The following is a 21,607-nucleotide window of genomic DNA, read 5'->3' on the forward strand; positions in this document are numbered from 1 at the left end:
ATCGGTTCGTGGAACCTGAACCCTGGCTTTCTAAAGTTGTTTGCATGGTCTGCTGACTTCCGCCCTAGCTTGCAACAACAGTCATCAGCCCAGGTATGGATCAAAATTTATGGATTGTCTCAAGAGTATTGGAGACAGAAAATTATCTTTGCTATTGTTGGAGCTGTAGGCAGTCCCATTTGTACTGATTCTATTACCAACAAGCCCATGATTGAGAGATCTTTCGGTCACTATGTTAGGGTTTTAGTTGACCTAAACCTAACTCAGAAACTTAGAGATCGAATTCTGGTTGAGAGGAAAGGGTATGCTTTCTTTGTAGATGTTGAATATGAAAACCTTCCTGACTATTGCACCTTTTGCAAGTGTACTGGCCACTATCTTGAGATTTGCAACATAAACAAAGATTTGAAGAAGGATTCACAAGCTAAAGAGCAGCCTGCTGGTAGAAATAAGAATACTAAGACATATGTACCAAAGCAGAAAAAACCAGAACATGTTGTTTTGGATGCTTCAACTCCCCCTAGAAATGAAAAAGATGTTCAGCTTGAAAATGAAGTTAATGAGGCTTTACTGAACAATATTGTGGATAACCCTGTTCAGGAGGGTATGTCCCATGATGGTGCAATTGTGAGAAATGACGATGAACAAAGTTCTGATGGCTCAGAATTTGTTGATGCTACACAAACAAATGCTTCTGAAGAGTTTGCACGCAATGATGATGATGGTACTGATGAGATTCAAGATGAAGTGGTGCAAAATGATATCAACTTTTTAAAGAATTCATGGGCAAATATGATAGAAACAGATGATAATGAGGCTGAATCACCAACAGCTGCTAATGCCAATGTTCCACATCAAGATGGAAGCAGCAATGTCCAAACATCTCCAAAAGATCAACTCACTGATGAACAAGGATTTACCCTTGTGACTACCAGAGCAACTAAGATGGCGCAGAAAGCAAAAGTGGCATCTTCAAGCAGACACAATACCAGATCAAAGGTTGGAACTTCCAAACCTTTAAGATGAAGTGTGTATTTTGGAACATAAGGGGTTTAGCTAACAACCCGTCAAGGTTAGCACTAAAGAAACTTATTAATAGTTATAAACCTGATTTATGCTTCATTGCTGAGCCATGGATGGAAGTATCAAAGCTATCTGCTAGATGGCTCAGTAGACTTAACCTCAAAATTTTTTGTGTCAATATCAGAGACAACCTTCAACCTAACCTTTGGTGTCTTTGCTCTACTAACTTGAACCCCTCCCTCATTTTTGTTGATGACCAACATATCTCTCTGAAAGTGGAAGTTGATGATAAAACCTTTGGCATTTCTGCCATCTATGCCTCTACATGTTACATCAAAAGAAGAAACCTTTGGTCAGCCATCTCAAACACTCAAAACCTAAATCCCATCCCCTGGTGTTATATAGGTGATTTTAACACAATTATTGGTGCTCATGAACAAAGAAGTAGATTTACCCCTACTAGAATCCCTATTGAAGACTTCCAGAACTGGACCAATACCTGTAACCTTATCCACTTACCAACTAGAGGAGCCTCTCTGACCTGGACAAATGGTAGAAAAGGAAGAAACAATACACAAAAGAGACTTGACAGAGCTGTTTGTAAGTATGATTTTATTAACAACTGTTGTAGTGTCTCAGTCTCAACTCTCACAAAGCTTAGATCAGACCACTTCCCATTATTGTTAGATTTCAAAACTCAAAGCATTCAGTTTGCATCCAGTTTCAAATTCATGAAAATGTGGATCTCTCACCCTGATTGCAGCAAAATAATTGAGCAAGCTTGGAGCAACAATGTTGTGGAACAAAGAAACTCAAATTGTTAAAAGAAAAGCTGAAGGTTTGGAACAAAGAAAGTTTTGGTAACATTCACATGCAAGTCAAAGATGCTACTGCTAAGCTAGATGCAATTCAAGAAGAAATTGATAGAGATGGGCATACTGACATGCTGATGGAACAAGAAAAGCAAGCCCAAATTAATTTAGAGAATGTTTTGAATATGGAGGAGTGCTTCTGGCAGGAAAAAGCAAAAGTTAAATGGCATGCTGAAGGTGACAGAAACACAGCTTACTTCCACAAAATTGCCAAAATCAAAAATACATCTAGCCTCATAACCAACCTTATGAATGGTGATGAATTGCTTACAAATCAAGAAGAAATCTCTGCACACATTGTGAATCACTTTACAAATCTTTTCAGCAGTCAAGAGACAGAAATTGATAACGGCATCATTGAGGATGTCATTCCAAATCTTTTAACAGAAAGACTCAACAACATTCTAATCATGATTCCATCACATGATGAGATTCAAAATGCAGTTTTTTCACTTAACAAGAATAGTGCTCCTAGTCCTGATGGATTTGGAGCAGTTTTCTATCAAACTTTTTGGCCAATAATCAAGCAGGATGTTTTCAAAGCTGTTTTACAATTTTTTACCACTGGTTGGTTATTGCCAAACTTTAATTCAAATTCTCTTATTCTCATTCCTAAGACTAACAATGCAGATTCAGTGAGCCAATTCAGACCAATTGCAGTTGCTAACTTCAAATTCAAGATTATTTCAAAGATATTGGCTGACAGACTAGCTACTATAATGCCAGCAATCACATCTGTTCAACAAAGAGGTTTCATCAAAGGCAGAACAATCAAAGACTGCATCTGCCTTACTTCAGAAGCAATCAACTCCCTGCACAAGAAATCTTTTGGAGGAAACTTGGCGCTAAAGATAGATATAGCTAAAGCATTTGATTCTCTTAGCTGGAGCTTCTTACTTAAAGTCCTCAAAACTTTTGGTTTCCACTCAACTTTTTGCAATTGGATTCATTGTATTCTCAAATCTGCTAAGCTTTCAATCTCATTCAATGGGAAGCAGCATGGTTTCTTTGTTGGAACAAAATGTGTTTAACAATGAACCTTAAAGGGTTTTGATGATAACAAGGTATTAAAAATTGTAAATTGGACTAGCTAATATTTGTTCAAGTGTACAGGACCATAATTATAAAGTTACATCATCATTGGTTCTGAATGAGCAAATAAAGAGCTATGGAAACAACAAAAATTTGAAGCTTGGACGCTCCTGAAGGCAACTTGCTACTGAAGAGAAAAAGCGCTCCTGAAGTCAAGCTGCTCCTGAAGAAATAGCGCTCCTGAAGTAGGCTGCTCCTGAAGAATAGTGCTTCTGAAGACAAGAGGTCCAGAAGCCACATCATCAGAAGCTGCGTCATCAGAAGCTGCAGAAGTCATATCATCAGAAGCTGCATCATCAGAAGCTGCATCATCAGAAGCCATTTCACCAGAAGCTAAATATCAACTGGATTTGCAAAGAATCAAGAATTGAAGAATTATCAATGCAAAAGCTGTCTATTGGATTCGAAAACACAAACAAAGGATTAGTGGAGTTTGCAACGGTCATTTCAAAGGTGTTTGAAGGCGTGTGTTTGCAATTTGGACGAAAGCGTTGACATTGTACTTTGTACGAATTGTACAACCACGTTCTCCACTACTCTGTTTTGTGTCCGCGCTACAGGACAAGAAAACAGCTCCAGAATACGGTTTCGCCTGCATAGATGTTCCTTTGGATAAGGAATGGATTTCAAATTTGTTCTTCATAGGACAACAGCCAAATCAGGCAAAAGATTATTGGTGAAAGATCAAGCTTCAACAACGACTCTTTGGTGTGCTGGCAATTTCACAACGTCTCTCTCACACCTCTATATAAAGGAGTGAAGACCTAGAGAATTGGTAATGCAAGAACGCTGAACGAAAGACTCACAAGATTTTCACAAGTACCAAACCTCTGCTGAAATTGTTCTGCATTCACTTAGAATTTCTGTGTCTCAAAGTCATATCTTAGAAATTCTTAAGTCCATTGAGTCTGTATCTGATTTGTATTGTGAGCACCTCTGATTGTATATCAAGTGTTCAACCTTAAACAATTTTCTGTGTAATTTTGTTTAGTTAGGAAGTCTCTTGCAGTTGTGCTTGAGCAGGAAGTCTCTTGATTGTGTTCTTGAGCAAAGGAAGTCTCTTGCTTGTGTGCTTGAGCATTGGAAGTCTCTTGCTTGTGTGCTTGAGCATTTGTAATCAGATATTACTCATAGTGAAATCTCCTTGGAAGTGCAAGGGGGACTGGACTACTTCCGGATTGTGGAAGGAACCAGTATAATTGCTTTGTGTCGTTCTTCTTCTCTCTCTCTGTTTTATTCCGCTGCATTTAGATTCTGATTATCACTTCAGAAGCTGTCTCGCTTAGCTTCTGATCAGTGTGTTCAGTTTTTTTAGGAGAAACGAAGAATTTTTCTAAAACATAATTCAACCCCCCTTCTTGTGTTTTTTCTCACCTTCAATTGGTATCTAGAGCCTTGGTCTGTTGTGTATCACTTAACCGTGCAACAGTCAAAGATCTGAGAAAAACATGACTACTCCTCCTCCTGATGGTGATACTAGCTATAAAAATGTCTCACATGATTATAGTGATAGTAAGAAAACCAGTGTTGGAAAAGTTCCAAAGTTCAATGGAGATGCTGAAGAGTTCTCTTGGTGGAAGACCAATTTTTACAGTTACATCATGAGCCTAGATGAAGAATTGTGGGATATTCTGGAAGACGGCGTTGGTGGTTTAGTCCTTGATGAAGAAGGAGCTGCTGTGGATAGAAAGAAACATACTCCAGAACTGAGGAAACTCTACAAGAAGCATCATATTATCAGAGGAGCTCTTGTCACGGCCATACCCAAAGCGGAATACATGAAGATGAGTGACAAATCCACTGCTAAAGCTATGTTTGCTTCTCTCTGTTCAAATTATGAAGGGAGCAAGAAGGTCAAAGAAGCAAAGGTTCTCCTGCTTGTACATCAGTATGAGTTATTCAAGATGAAGGATGATGAAACTATTGAGGAGATGTACTCAAGGTTTCAAACTTTAGTTTCTGGGCTACAGATTCTAAAGAAGAGCTATGTTGCTTCTGATCATATAAGCAAGATACTCAGAAGCTTACCTGCTAGATGGAGACCAAAGGTGACTGCCATTGAGGAAGCTAAAGATTTAAACACTTTAAGTGTCGAAGATCTTGTTAGTTCTCTCAAAGTTCATGAGTTAAGTCTTAATGAACATGAGTCTACTAAGAAGAGTAAATCAATAGCTCTTCCATCCAAAGGCAAGTCATCAAAAGCTCTCAAAGTGGTTGAATCTGAAGAGGAAGAACAGTCAAGTTCAGGTTCTGAACCAGATGCTGCTGAAATGGCCATGCTCTCAAACAGACTTCAATATCTGGCCAAGAAGAACAGAAAGTTTCTCTCCAGAAGGGGTAACTCCAGAAGCTCAAAGAAAGAAGATCAGAAGGGATGCTTCAACTGTAAGAAGCCTGGACACTTCATTGCTGAATGCCCTGATCTTCAAAGAGAAAAGTCAAAGGACAAGTCAAAGAGGTCTACATTCAAACCAAGCAAACTCAAGAAGCAGATTAAGCAGAGTTTAATGGCAACCTGGGATGATTTGGGTAGTGAATCTGGATCTGATAAAGAGGAAGCTGATGAAGATGCAAAGGTAGCTGTTGGGTTGGTAGCAACAGCAACTTCAGAAGCTGGATCAGATTCAGACTCAGAAGATGAAAACGAGGTATATTCCAAAATTCCCAGAGATGAACTTGTTGAGTCACTTAAAGAACTTCTTACACATTTTGAAGTAAGAACCAATGAGTTGAAGGATTTAAAAGAAAAATATGCTGATTTGGTACAACAGCAAAAATCAACTCTATTGGATCTGAAAGCTTCTGAACAAGGACTTAGGGGCTTTGATTTCATGTGTAAAACATATGAAGATCAGCTCAGGTTCTTATGTCAGAAGCTACAAGAAAAGTGTAATGAAAAACCTTTAAGTAATCATGAAATTGCTCTTGAAGATTTCATTATATCTGGCATTGACAGAAGCAGAGTAGCTTCTATGATTTATAGCATTTACAAGAACAATGGCAGAGGAATTGGTTTTCCAGAAGCGAAACTTGATAAAACCAATCTAAAGTCTTGTTGTGAATGCATCAAGGAAGGTCTGAAAACATTCTTTGTACCAGAAGGGGCTGAATTGGAAACTGTTGTTCAATCAGAACCTGAAGCTTCTAGTTCTAAGGCTAAGATTACTTCAAAGCCAAAGAACTCTAAGTCAAAGGCTATGATCAAATCTGATTCCAAGACTTCAAAGGTTAGGATCCTGAAAAGATCAGAACCTATTCCTCAGAGTCTGGTGAAACCAAAATCTGGGGTTCTGAAGTCTAAGTTTCAGAAGAAGACAGTTACTGCTTCTGAAGTACCAAAACCTAAGGTGATGGTTAATCAGAAGCAACCCAACTCACAGCACAAGGTACAAGAAGTGAAGAGTAAAGCCTTAAGTACTAACCTTCCAGGACCCATAGAACAATGGGTACCTAAATCTAAAAATGTCAATGATGCAGGTATGTCTAAGAGCAGCGCCAAAGCAAAGATCATGGTACCTAGACAGCGGTTGCTCAAGACACATGACAGGAGACAAGTCCATGTTCCTCAGCCTAACAATGAAAGAGGGAGGAAATGTGAAATTTGGAGGCAACCAGTCAGGCAAGATCATAGGTACAGGAACTATTGGTAATTCCTCTACCTCAATTAATAATGTATGGTTGGTAGATGGTCTTGAACATAACCTTTTGAGCATTAGTCAATTTTGTGATAATGGTTATGATGTGCTTTTTGAAAAACCCAACTGTACAGTAATCAACAAGGAAGACAAATCCATTGTGTTCAAGGGAAAGAGAGTTGACAATGTCTATAAAATCAATTTTTCTGAACTGGCTGATCAGAAGGTGATTTGCCTACTATCAGTGAATGATAAGAAATGGATGTGGCACAGAAGGTTGGGACATGCTAACTGGAGGTTAATCTCTAAGCTTAGTAAGTTACAACTTGTGAAAGGGCTACCAGACATTGACTATCATTCAGATGCACTCTGTGGTGCATGTCAGAGAGGGAAAATTGTGAAATCATCTTTTAAGACCAAAGACATTGTTTCAACCTCAAGACCTTTAGAATTACTCCATATTGATTTATTTGGACCAGTGAGTACTGCATCCTTATATGGAAGTAGATATGGATTAGTCATTGTTGATGATTACAGCAGATGGACTTGGGTGAAATTCATAAAGAGTAAAGATGTTGCGTGTGATGTATTCAGTAGCTTCTGCACTCAAATTCAATCTGAAAAAGAATCAAAAATTTTGAAAATCAGAAGTGATCATGGTGGAGAATTTGAAAATGAGCCATTTGAAGCTTTTTGTGAAAAACATGGAATTTTCCATGAATTCTCTTCTCCTAGAACACCACAACAAAATGGGGTTGTAGAGAGAAAGAATAGAACTTTACAAGAAATGGCCAGAACCATGATTCATGAAAACAATTTACCAAAACATTTTTGGGCAGAAGCAGTGAATACAGCATGCTATGTTCAAAACAGGATCTATATTAGACCTATTTTGGAGAAAACAGCATATGAACTCTTTAAGGGAAGAAAACCCAATATCTCTTACTTTCATCAATTTGGATGTACATGTTACATTCTGAACAACAAGCTCTACCTAAAGAAATTTGATGCCAAGGCCCAAAGAGGAATCTTTTTAGGTTACTCTGAAAGGTCAAAGGCATACAGAGTGTATAATTCAGAAACACTCTGTGTTGAAGAATCTATGCACATTAAATTTGATGACAAGGAGCTTGAAGATAAAACTTCAAAGCAAGGTGAAAGTTCTGCAGAGATACAGGTTCCTGAAGCTACTCCAGAACCTGATCAGATAGCTGAGTCTGAAGATAGTCCAGAAGCTGAACCCACATCAGAAGCGCAAGATGAAGCTGCTTCTGATGAAGCACAAGATGACTCACATCAAGAAGATCCTCCCAGAAACACATTCAAACACAAGTCTTCACATCCTGAAGAGCTAATCATTGGAAACAAAGATAGTCCAAGAAGAACAAGATCACATTTCAGACAAGAAGAGTCAATGATTGGACTAATCTCAATGATTGAACCTACAACAGTTGATGAAGCACTTTCAGATGATGGATGGATCCTAGCTATGCAAGAAGAGTTGAATCAATTTCAAAGAAATGATGTGTGGGATCTGGTACCCAAACCTCAGCACAAGAACATTATTGGAACAAAATGGGTATTCAGAAACAAGCTGAATGAGCAAGGTGAAGTAACAAGAAACAAAGCCAGACTTGTTGCACAAGGGTATAGTCAACAAGAAGGCATTGATTACACTGAAACGTTTGCTCCAGTTGCAAGATTGGAAGCAATCAGGTTACTTCTTTCCTATGCAGTTAATCATGGCATAATATTATATCAGATGGATGTCAAGAGTGCATTTCTCAATGGTGTCATAGAAGAAGAAGTGTATGTTAAGCAACCTCCTGGATTTGAGGATATTAAATATCCTGACCATGTTTTTAAATTGAAGAAATCACTATATGGCTTGAAACAAGCTCCCAGAGCTTGGTATGATAGACTAAGTAATTTCTTAATCAAAAATAACTTTAAGAGAGGACAGGTTGACACTACACTCTTCAGAAGGACCCTTGGGAAAGATATTCTTGTTGTGCAAATATATGTTGATGATATAATATTTGGTTCTACTAATGCATCTCTTTGCAAGGAATTTTCTGAGTTAATGCAGGATGAATTTGAAATGAGCATGATGGGAGAGCTGAAGTTCTTCCTGGGCATTCAAATCAATCAATGCAAAGATGGAGTCTATGTTCATCAATCAAAGTACACAAAGGAGCTTCTGAAGAAGTTCAAACTTGAAGATTGTAAAGTGATGAACACTCCAATGCACCCTACGTGCACCTTAAGCAAAGAAGATGAAGGAGCTAAAGTAGATCAGAAGCTGTATAGAGGTATGATTGGTTCTTTGTTATACCTCACTGCATCTAGGCCAGATATTTTATTCAGTGTATGCTTGTGTGCAAGATTCCAATCAGATCCTAGAGAATCTCATATGACTGCTGTCAAGAGAATCTTCAGGTATTTGAAAGGAACAACCAATCTTGGACTCCTTTATAGGAAATCCTTAGATTATAAGCTAATTGGATTCTGTGATGCTGATTATGCTGGTGATAGGATTGAAAGAAAGTCAACCAGTGGCAATTGTCAATTTCTGGGTGATAATCTTATATCCTGGGCTAGCAAAAGACAAACAACTATTGCTATGTCTACAGCAGAAGCAGAATACATTTCAGCTGCAAGTTGTTGTACACAACTACTTTGGATGAAACATCAGTTGGAAGATTATCAGATAACTGCTAACAGTATTCCCATTTATTGTGATAATACTGCTGCTATTTGTTTGTCTAAAAATCCAATTTTGCATTCAAGAGCGAAGCACATTGAAATCAAACACCATTTTATCAGAGATTATGTTCAAAAAGGAATTTTAGATATACAATTCATTGATACTGAAAATCAATGGGCTGATATATTTACTAAGCCTTTAACTGTTGAAAGATTTGATTTTATAAAGAAAAATTTGAACATGCACTTTGTATCTGATTAAATGCTTGCTTGCTCCTGAATAGGATTTTAGGTTCTGAAGTTAGTTCAGAAGCGGTAGTCCATCAGAAGCTCTTTATTGAGGTTCTGAGGAAAACTCGCTTCTGATGATGACGTCAGCATCTGAAGTCCAGAAGCTGGATTTGTTGCTTCTGAATAGTTGAATTAGTGGAAACGTTGGAAGTTACCTTTTAAAAAGTAACTTCTGGCCCACTAACTTGGTAGTTACTCTGTGAACTTCTTACGTGGCCTGTATGTGTTGGTGTATAACTAAAAGGGCAATGATGATTTAATAGCTTTGAAAGTACTTTTCACGCGCCCCCAATTTTGTCATTAATGTTATGTTTGTTTGTCTCTTTTGAATTGCAATCGTTTTACTTCTAACACTTTGTCAATTCACACACTACTCACTCACAACAAACACATTTGCTCTCAAACCTCTTGCGAAGTAAGTGCATTCTCTCAAACTTAGAACCCTAAAATCTTCATCTTCTTCAAATCTTCGTCAATCATCAAATGGCATCATCAAGCTCAAAAGTTTCAGAATCTACATCAAACAAGCAAAGCGTATCAGAATCTGGGTCCATCTACAAAGAGAAGACTATGGATATTCCATGGGAATCCTTAATAGTTCAAGTAGAGTCACCGGTGGATTTTGCTTCACTCAAGAAGTATGAAGTAAACATGGAAGGATTGATAGAGACTCAGATGCTGTCTGAGTATTTCAAGATGCTAAATGGGCCAACATATGTGAACTTGGTCAAGGACTTTTGGTTAAAAGCTGAAGTGTACAATGAAAAGCCTGCAAAAGTCGTAAGCAAACAAGCTGGGTCAAAGAAAGGGAAAATGGTCATGGATATGAATCCTACATCATTTGATAGCTTAGAAATAAGGTCTGAAGTGATGGGCATTCCTATAACCATCACTGAGGACGTTATAGCTAAAGCTTGTAGGATGGATGCAGAGGGAAGATTCCAAGAAATAGTCAGGAAGGAAGATGTCCTGCTACAAGGTTACTACAACACTCTTTTGGGTGGGAAGAAAGATGCAAAGCCTTCTGAAATGGAGATTCACAACAGGATGTTGGTGAAATTCAGTAATGATTGCTTCTTTCAAAGAGCAGGAGGATCTGACCAACCCAACAATCAACAGAAGCTAGCAATTTACTTCATGGCTATTCTGGAAAAGATAAACTTCCCAAGATATGTAATGGATCATCTCTGCTGGGCCATAAATGAAAGCACTATCAGAGGAAGAAAACAAGTACCCTATGGAAGATTGCTGTCTGAAATCTTTTATCAAGGAAGGGTGCTGGAGTTCTTAAAAAGGACAAGGAGTGCTTCTGATAGATGTTTCGAAGTCTCTACTGCTGAAAGGACTATCAGTAGCAGGAGCTTATGCTCTATGAAGTTCATCAAAGAAGCCCCTAAAGATGAAAAGTGGTTAGAGATGACAACTGCTGAAACTGAGATAATCAGGGACTTTCCTCCCATCTTTAAGGAAAGTGACTCTGATTTCCTAGTTCAATCAGTAGCTGAGTATGTCCTGGAAGAAGATGCAAGCACTCAGGAGGAAGCTGTTCCTGCTAAAGTAAAGAAGGTAAAGAGTGCCACTGCATCAGAAGCAATTACTGATAAGGGCAAGCAAAAGAAGGATGTCAAAAGAAAGAGGGGGAAAGCTGAAACAGTTTATCACAAGGAAAAACTGGATGAAGCTTTGGATGAAATAGAAAAGGAGGAAGTTGAGCCCAAGCTGAAGAAGAAAAAGGCACCTGTTGATATAAAAAGCTCTATGGTTGAGCTGACTCCTGCCAAGGCCAGAATGGCTAAGGAATTTGCTGCTTTTAAGTTATCAGAGTTACAGGAGAAGAAGAGAATAAGGGCTGCTTCTATTCCTGAGAAAAGAGTGACTTCTGATATGAAGAAAGAAGATGATGAGCAAGCTGTTCAGATGCTAGCTGAGATAAAGAGGAAAGAAGCTCAGCACAATCAGGAAAGGGATCAAAGGCTCAAGGCTTCAGGACTGGAGAATTGTGATAAATTTCTCAAGAAGAAGTCTGAAGAAGTCAAGGAAGTGGCTGTTAAAGCTTCAGAAGCGGTTCTGAAAGCACCTAGTGCTACCACTTCTGTAGCTGGCTCTTCAGTCAAGGTATGTCAGATTCCAGTCACCTCTACCCCCATTTCACCCCTTTCACCACAAGCAACTGAGCAAGAAGAAGACACTTCTGTCTTAGACAGTCTTGCTCTCCACTACTCAGGTGAATTACCCATAGACAAAACTTCAGAAAAGGCCTCTGAAACAACTCCAGAAGCAGCTGCTTCTGAAAATGTTGTTTCAGAAAACCCCCATCAACAAACACCTGAACCACAAAAACCCACAACACCCCCACAATCACCAATAGCCATCATTGACCCCCAACTCAACAATCAAACATCAACTTCACCACAACAACCATCAACTGAAACTGACTTTCAACCTTTACCTGAACAATCCCCAGAACCAACTCCCATGGATGTTGACATCTCTCTAGTCAATGTTCAAGCCTCAACCTCTACCACTCACATTGCCTCTGACCAGCCTTCATCTTCAAACACACAAACACACCTTACCTTTCCAATTCCTAACCCCATTCAAGATTTAGAAATCAGTGATTCTGATCTTGAAACCCTTGATCATCCACCCACAAACATCCTGGAATCTGGATATATTAATTCTGAGCTTCTCACAATCTTGAGTCAGATGCATAATCTGGTGGATCAAAGAAGGACAATTGATCTCACAGGTGCATATGAAGACTCCTGGGCATCTCTTCAAAACCGGGCAGCTGCGGTTATTGAAGAAATCAAGGCCAAATGCATCAGAGTCAAGCAAGCTTCAGTCAGAAGGCTAATGGAGCAAGTGAATCAGAGTCTTAGAGTAAGAAGTTCTACACTGCTTCTGGCAAACCAGCCTTTCTTCTTTGAAACGGATTACTTGACCAGAGAAGCAAGGCTGTGTAAGCTTCTGAAGAAACAGATGGCACAGCAGCAGCAAGAAGCTAGAGAAAGGGAACAAGCTCTTCTTCAGAGGCAACAACAACTTGAAGAACTGTTGAAGAAGAAGATTGAAGAAATGGAAGAGATGAAGAAACAACAACAAACCAACCCTTAGTTGCACACCCTTGTGTTTTTCTTTGTTTGTTGTCTGTTTTAAAATTTCTTAGTCCTTGCTTCTGAAACCATCTTGTCTTATTTCTCTTGCTTCTGAATGCTTACTGATTCTGACTGTTTAGCTGCTTCTGACAATTGATATACATGTTCATATATTTTGCTCTGATTTATTTAGTTCACTTTCTTTTATACTCTCTCCTGTTTGAGTTTTTCTCATATCTTTTTGTCTTTTATGCTTAATTTTTTTTTGATAATGACAAAAGGGGGAGTATATGTGACAAGTATTTAAAGGCTCTGAGCCCCATTAATGGCATTTGAAATTTTTGAAAACCTTCTATCATTTTTTTTACCTTATTGGTATAAGCTATGAACGAACGAAGGAGTATCAAAATTCAAGTAAAATTAATTGAACCATTCTTCTTATCTATAAGTTAATTCTTTCAATGATTCAATTTTGTTTTTAAGCTCTGATAATATTATTGCGCGAAAAATGAATTTAATTAACCTGGATAGAACTTAGGGGGAGCTTACAAACCTCACCTTAAAGACTATCAGACTCAGGGGGAGTCTGAGCTTACAAACCTCAGAACCCCAAAGTCAACTTGTTAATTAGATTAACAACAATTGATCAATTTTAAATACTTTTGTTTGTCATCATCAAAAAGGGGGAGATTGTTGGAACAAAATGTGTTTAACAATGAACCTTAAAGGGTTTTGATGATAACAAGGTATTAAAAATTGTAAATTGGACTAGCTAATATTTGTTCAAGTGTACAGGACCATAATTATAAAGTTACATCATCATTGGTTCTGAATGAGCAAATAAAGAGCTATGGAAACAACAAAAATTTGAAGCTTGGACGCTCCTGAAGGCAACTTGCTACTGAAGAGAAAAAGCGCTCCTGAAGTCAAGCTGCTCCTGAAGAAATAGCGCTCCTGAAGTAGGCTGCTCCTGAAGAATAGTGCTTCTGAAGACAAGAGGTCCAGAAGCCACATCATCAGAAGCTGCGTCATCAGAAGCTGCAGAAGTCATATCATCAGAAGCTGCATCATCAGAAGCTGCATCATCAGAAGCCATTTCACCAGAAGCTAAATATCAACTGGATTTGCAAAGAATCAAGAATTGAAGAATTATCAATGCAAAAGCTGTCTATTGGATTCGAAAACACAAACAAAGGATTAGTGGAGTTTGCAACGGTCATTTCAAAGGTGTTTGAAGGCGTGTGTTTGCAATTTGGACGAAAGCGTTGACATTGTACTTTGTACGAATTGTACAACCACGTTCTCCACTACTCTGTTTTGTGTCCGCGCTACAGGACAAGAAAACAGCTCCAGAATACGGTTTCGCCTGCATAGATGTTCCTTTGGATAAGGAATGGATTTCAAATTTGTTCTTCATAGGACAACAGCCAAATCAGGCAAAAGATTATTGGTGAAAGATCAAGCTTCAACAACGACTCTTTGGTGTGCTGGCAATTTCACAACGTCTCTCTCACACCTCTATATAAAGGAGTGAAGACCTAGAGAATTGGTAATGCAAGAACGCTGAACGAAAGACTCACAAGATTTTCACAAGTACCAAACCTCTGCTGAAATTGTTCTGCATTCACTTAGAATTTCTGTGTCTCAAAGTCATATCTTAGAAATTCTTAAGTCCATTGAGTCTGTATCTGATTTGTATTGTGAGCACCTCTGATTGTATATCAAGTGTTCAACCTTAAACAATTTTCTGTGTAATTTTGTTTAGTTAGGAAGTCTCTTGCAGTTGTGCTTGAGCAGGAAGTCTCTTGATTGTGTTCTTGAGCAAAGGAAGTCTCTTGCTTGTGTGCTTGAGCATTGGAAGTCTCTTGCTTGTGTGCTTGAGCATTTGTAATCAGATATTACTCATAGTGAAATCTCCTTGGAAGTGCAAGGGGGACTGGACTACTTCCGGATTGTGGAAGGAACCAGTATAATTGCTTTGTGTCGTTCTTCTTATCTCTCTCTATTTTATTCCGCTGCATTTAGATTCTGATTATCACTTCAGAAGCTGTCTCGCTTAGCTTCTGATCAGTGTGTTCAGTTTTTTTAGGAGAAACGAAGAATTTTTCTAAAACACAATTCAACCCCCCTTCTTGTGTTTTTTCTCACCTTCATTCTTTTCCTGCACTAGAGGAGTGAGACAGGGGGACCCCCTCTCCCCTCTATTATTTTGCCTTGCTGAAGAAGTTATCAGCAGAGCCTTAACCAAATTGGTCAGAGATGGGCATCTTAGTTTGATTCAAGGAGCCAGAAACATTGCTATACCATCACATATCCTATATGCTGATGATATAATGCTTTTTTGCAAAGGTACCATGTCTAACATTCATGTCTTGACTGATTTATTTCAAAGATACTCAGAAGCTTCAGGTCAGTTTGTCAACCCTCAAAAGTCTTCAATTTATGCTGGTTCAATATCAAATGTTAGATTAAATCAAATTTCAAATTTGATTGGTTTCAATATTGGTACCCTACCCTTTACATATCTTGGTGTTCCAATCTTTAAAGGCAAGCCCAAAACAACTTATTTTTTACCTATTGCTGACAAAATTAAAACAAAGCTCTCAGCCTGGAAAGCCTCTCTTTTATCTATAGCTGGAAGAGTGCAATTAATCAGAAGTGTCATCCAAAGTATGCTTCTTCATAGTATTTCAATCTACTCTTGGCATGTTGCTTTAATTAAAGATCTTGAAAGGTGAATGAGGAATTTTATCTGGAGTGGTGATGTAAACAAAAGAAAGCTTGTGTCCGTAGCTTGGCACAAAGTTTGTTCTCCCCAGAAAGAAGGTGGCTTAGGCATCAGAGACTTATCTAAGATCAATGAAGCTGCAAATTTAAAACTTTGCTGGGAACTCAATCAATCTCAACTTCAATGGGCTCAAGTTCTTAAAGATAAAGTCATCAAGAACAGAAAACCAATCAGATATCATGTCTTTTCATCCATATGGAGCAGCATTAAGCATAAATACTTTGGAGTTATGGATAATGGTTCTTGGAAGATTGGTAATGGTGAATCTATCAACTTTTGGACAGACACTTGGTGTGGTGACCCTCTAATCCAAACTCTTAACATCCCTCCTGATCTGCATGATGATTTGAAGAGTAATGTTAGCAACATGATCTCTAATTCTAAATGGAATATCCCTGGTTGTATATTACAAGCTTACCCTCCTTTGAAACATCTTACTGAAACTATTTCTCTGCCTATCATTCAAAAAGATGATCAATTCATTTGGAAGCACTCTCATGATGGGTCATTATCCTTCAAAGATGCATACTTGTTTCATTGTCCAGTTGGGCAAAACATTAATTGGGCCAAGTTAATTTGGAACTCATCAATTCCTCCTTCAAAATCCTTAACCATTTGGAGAGCCTTACACGACAAGTTACCAACAGATGACAACTTATCTAAAAGAGGATGTCACCTCCCATCTATCTGCAATCTCTGTGGTAAAGAAGTGGAAACCTCTGAGCATCTTTTCTTTCGGTGCATCTTTGCAAATTTTATCTGGAGCTGGTTTTCATCAACCATAAATGTCCAATGCAGCTTTCTATCTTTCCATGAAGCTTTAGCCCTTTGCGACAGAAATTGGTCCCCTCTTTGTAAACTGACAATTTTGTCAGCTATCATCAACTGTTGTAATGTGATTTGGTTTTGCAGAAATCAAAGAAGGTTCTCTGATAAGCTTATACACCCTAAGTCAGCCATCAATTTGATTATATCAGCTACATCCCTTTCAGGCAATCTTTGTAAGTTACATGCCACCTCCTCTATTACTGATTTTACAATCTTAAAAGCTTTCAAAATCTTCCTTCGACCTCCTAATGCTCCTAAGATCATAGAGGTCATATGGCAGCCCCCAATTTTCAACTGGATTAAATGTAACATAGATGGTGCCTCAATTGGCAACCCTGGAATCTCTTCTTGCGGTGGAATTTTTAGAAACAGCGATTCTAATTTTTTAGGAGCTTTTGCTTCTAATTTAGGGCACAACAACTCCCACTACCAGAAATCAGTCTTTTAGAGACTGAATATTCGGTCACTATATCATCAAAATCGGTCACTAACAGATTTAGTGACCGAAAAAGTGACGGAAAAATAGAGTTGCTAATATGCTGGTCGCTGATCCTTCGTGACCAAAATAGCGACTGGATTTCAGCGACTGAGTTTGCAACCGTACTCAGAGACCGAATTAGAGACGAACTCAGCGCTTCCCAAATCAGACACCGATTTTGTGGCTGATTTTAGTGACCTAGTTAGTGACCGAAATTTGTGACTGACTTTGTCACTGATGTAGTGACTGACTTTCTGACCGACATTTATAACCAGAAAATCTATCAGTCACCAAATCGGTCTCTAATTCATTTTGTGCCAAAAAAAAATATAAATTACCTCTTTATATATTAATATCATACATAACAAAATATACATTACATTTATACATTAAACTCAATCCAACAGTATGCACAATAAAATAAGCCTTAGCGTATGGTAGTATGATATTACATTAACTAAGAAATTAACTTTATCGTATAAGATGACATGGTAATAGTGGCTTCCTTCAAACTGAATTATAAAAGAAAATAGACCCGAAGAATTTGTCCTGTATATGAATCTTTCAGCTTGTAAAAAATCAGTTTTGATCCCCACAAGTAGTGTGTCAAGATGATCAACTGTCAAACTTTCATGAATCGGGCACTGTCGTCATAAGGTTGTGGTAGTTTTCTACATGTTTTGCACAGGTACCAACCTAAATAATATAACAATTTATATGTAAAAGCTCATACTATTTTTTTTGCATAACAGATTGATTAGAGAAAGAAATCTATTCATGACAAAAGCAGGTTAATAGTGTAAAGAAGGATCAGAACTAATTCTTAGATTGAAATAAGCCAATTGTACAAGTATCCATTGACATATGCAGAACTAATTCTTAGATTGAAATAAGCCAATTGTACAAGTATCCATTGACATATGCAGAACTAATTCTTAGATTGAAATAAGCCAATTCTACAAGTATCCATTGACATGATATATATAATCAATGTTTTCAGTAGACATACGATAACAGGTATGGAAAATAAGTTCACAAGAAAACATAAATTATCACACTTCTAAAATAATTGGGTCCTCTTAAAAAAAAAGAATCTAACCAGGTTTAAGAATCATATCCGTAGTTTAGACAAGTTATATTGTCCAGTTCTGAAATGAATTATGACCATGAGAGACTAGGAGAGGTCTGATTGAGAAGACATTTTGTGACATGGAAAACAAGTCAATATCTGTCCATTTATATAGCAAATTAACACTTAGCACAATTGTTGCATTTCCAGGCATATTCTAATGGTAAAAAGAAACTCTTACCAACTTGTGAATGAATGCATTTGAAAGAAGAACCTTGCCTGAGTATAATCAGCAACATGTATATTTGATACCACTGATGGAAATCTCTTTTAAGTCCTTTTTGTTGTGAACTATTGTCCAAATAGTTTTACATCAAGCATCAATTAATATTACAAAGAAAACACCAAACAAAGAAACTGATACTAACAAGTTCTTGAAACATTCAAAGGCAGTGATTATAGAAACATGAGAAGATATGAAATCCAAGGAGCATACATGTAGTTAACTCCAATATAAGCAACCAATGGCTAGAATTTATGGCACATAAGAGATATGAAACTATCACACTCATGAGAAAACTTGAGGACCTTACCTTCAATTATTTTTTGGTGTTTTCCCTTTGCACACTGCAATCTCCGGAATATCTACATATAAAAATAATTTGAATTGGTACTTTTTTTAACAAAAGAAATTGCACTAAACACCAATCGGAGCACAAGTATACCCGAAATTGGAACTTAAATTACAGATCCTGTATATTCAGGAGAGAAAATAGATGCTACATTAAACAAATATACTTAGATACCACCCCTTACTAAACCATACAACATCAAGTAAAGAGCCAGGGGACCAAAACAGTCCCCAACAACTTCAGAACCAATCTTACCCCAAAACTAAAAGAAAAACTCAACAAAAATGCAAGAAACCAAAACGACCACCACCCTGATCAACATTGTCTAAACTAGTGGAAATTTAAGGACACTGAGCCACTCAGAGAAACTGAAATCAAGGCACATATCAGGGCAGAATTCTATTACAGAAGTGGGGGAACACATGCAGCAGAAACCTGAAATCTACTCTAGAAAACAGCAGACAAAAACCAGTCCAACAAACGCAAAACTATATCAGTTACAAAAATATCCAACACAAGAAATATGTAACTAAATGAAGCCAAAATCAACAATTATTTAGATTTTAATTTTCTCATTCATTTAAGAAAATTGTTTTCTTGAATGAGTTTCATAAGTTAAAGTCAAATGTGAAAGTCTATTAATTGCACTTATATAGTTTTTAATTCTTTAGCTACTTCTAATTCCATTTATTCCTCTTTTATTGGCATGCATTCAATGAAGATCAAATAAGTTCAACATTCTCCACATAGTGAGTCATTTAGTTATATTGGATTGCTTGTACATAAGAAATTGATTATACAAATTAGAACTTCAAGAAGACCCACAAAATAAGTTCCTTACTGTCTGGCTTGCGATAGACGACGAAGAACAAAAGTCTCGCAGATGTTTGTACTTCACCCCTGAAATTGCCAAACACATATTAATAAAATAATCAAATGAATTTCCGGTCATGTTAAATCCTAGATGGAGTCCGATGTAGCCTTGCAAATTTGATAAATTCAATAAACGAATTTGGAAGAGGTGTGAATGAATCAAAGTGATGAACAGAACAGGCAAACACACACAATACATGAATCAATTGATAATTGAATATTGAATTACTAGGGTAGAGAGGGCGAAGTGTTTTTATCTGAGTTGGCGATTTAACTTTGGGTTATGTCTGCTCAGTTGTAAAATAGAGCGGAGTGAGAGGGTGGTCGAAGTGGTTCGAAATGAAGCTCTGAAACGATGGTGGTTAGGGTGAATTCAAGCAAGAAACGTATCAAACAATCATCAAATCTAAATTTTTATGGACCAAATCGACTAACACATGACGCATTCGAGTACTAATCAAAATAACAAGTCACGTTTGAGGACCAACATAACTAACAAAAGACACGTTTAGGCATGTTTTAATAATTTTGATACTTCAAAACTAATGTGACAGCCCCTTATATATTTAGGTGCAAAAACGACTATTTACACAATAAATTAACTTCAAAATCTCAAGTTTTACAGCCATAAACAACAATATACTTATATAAGGGACTTTGGGAACCAATTACATCTTTCAATTGAAAATCTTAAATGTGTTAATTAGAAACTAATCTTTACAGGCTCAGGTATAAACTTCAACATACAGCCCCCTTCCTTTTTCTTACACAATCAACTAACATTTTCCCCACAAAAATTAGGTAACCCACACACACAAATAAGTGTCAAATTAAAGAACCCTTTTTCATCATCAACCAAAGAACTCCAAAATTCTACAAAATCAAAGAATCAAACAGAAATTAACAACAAACCCATATTAAAATTCAACAAAAACAATCACAATCAGTAATAAAGTTAACAACTTTACAAAAAAAACGAAAATACCATGGTCCAAACCAAAAGAGCCACTGCGTGTTCTCATGGATCGTGCGGTTCAACAACAAAGAAGCATCAGCATCATTATTATCAAATAGAGAGTATAGGGTTGAAGTTGTGGAGGAGAAGAAAATATAAGAAGACAAGTAGGGTTTGAAAATTGAAAAGGACTAAGCTCTTTGGGAAGAAAGACATAGATCAGGTGAAGAGAGAATCGATGGTGGGTTTGGGTGAAGCGGAGAGGGAACTGGAAGTTTTAGGGTTTGGGGCGGAAGAGTGAAAGGGAAAGAGGGAATTTTTTATTTTAGGGAAAATAGTTAAAATAAGTTAGGGATATGCAGGCGTTAAAAAAAATACTCATATATGTCTGGGGTATTTGGGGCACACAGTTCAAATCTGACCTGAAGCACCTTTTTTATTTTTTTACATTTTGCTTTTTCCAAAAACCATCAGATATTGCAGTCTCCAAATCAGAGGCTAAAGTTATCAGCGACTGCTTTAGACACATATTATATTTTGGTTATGATGGTCATCATTTCGGTCTCTAATTCAGTCACTGTGGTGACCGAAATATTTAGGTCTCTAAATCGGTCACTAAAAGCGAGTTTTCTTGTAGTGTCCCTCAATGCTGAACTTACTGGTGCAATGTTTGCAATTGAGATTGCTTATCAGAGAAACTGGAAGTATCTATGGATTGAAACAGATTCCATGCTTGTCACTTTGGCATTTAAGTCTTCAAAACTGGTTCCTTGGCATTTGCAAAACAGGTGGGATAATTGTATCCATTTGATCTCTTCAATGGCTTTCATGGTCACACATATCTACAGGGAAGGCAATCACTGTGCTGACAAATTGGCCAACATTGGCTTATCATCTCAGTCCTTTACTTGGTGGGATCAAATCCCTACTCAAATTGGGGGTGACTTCACTAGAAATAGGCTAGGTCTCCCTTATTTTAGACTTTGTTGATCTTTGAGGGTTTGGTTTTATGTCCCCCCTCCTTTTGGTGTACTTTCTCTTTTCATCAATATATTTATTTTGGAGGCTTGCAGTTCCTTAAGCTGCAAGTTTCTTTTGTTTAAAAAAAAAAAGATTGGCAGTTACGACCCGATCGAAGGCAGAATTGAGGTGTCTATTGAACAACTTTCAAATATGATTGCATCTATATATAGTTGAAAAGAAATAATAATTTTGGCCCAAGTGTAAGTAGAATAATGTCGAGTCAAGTGTATTATAAGAAGCCTAT

General features: G+C 37.4%; 1 protein-coding gene and 1 long non-coding RNA gene across 3 annotated transcripts; one reads left to right on the forward strand and one right to left on the reverse strand.

Moving 5' to 3' along the window:
- Window positions 1-17,155: 17,155 nt before the first annotated feature.
- LOC146927281 (uncharacterized) lies at window positions 17,156-20,682 on the reverse strand. Of its 2 annotated transcripts, XR_015008189.1 has the most exons (4): window positions 20,371-20,682; window positions 19,354-19,412; window positions 18,474-18,525; window positions 17,156-17,507 (listed from the first exon to the last, which is right to left on the reverse strand). It is a non-coding gene; the product is annotated as an uncharacterized LOC146927281 (long non-coding RNA). The 2 variants fall into 2 exon arrangements; XR_015008188.1 differs by lacking the exon at window positions 20,371-20,682 and having other exon boundaries at window positions 19,354-20,353.
- Window positions 20,683-20,886: 204 nt separating this feature from the next.
- On the forward strand, window positions 20,887-21,330 carry LOC146927282 (uncharacterized). Its single transcript, XM_085707052.1, has one exon. It carries the CDS (start codon window positions 20,887-20,889, stop codon window positions 21,328-21,330), a length of 444 nt encoding a protein of 147 aa, XP_085563178.1.
- Window positions 21,331-21,607: the final 277 nt, after the last annotated feature.

Source organism: Medicago sativa, chromosome 4 (assembly GCF_051527215.1).
Source record: "Medicago sativa cultivar Bolivia chromosome 4, Bolivia_mono, whole genome shotgun sequence".
NCBI classification, from domain to species: domain Eukaryota; kingdom Viridiplantae; phylum Streptophyta; class Magnoliopsida; order Fabales; family Fabaceae; genus Medicago; species Medicago sativa.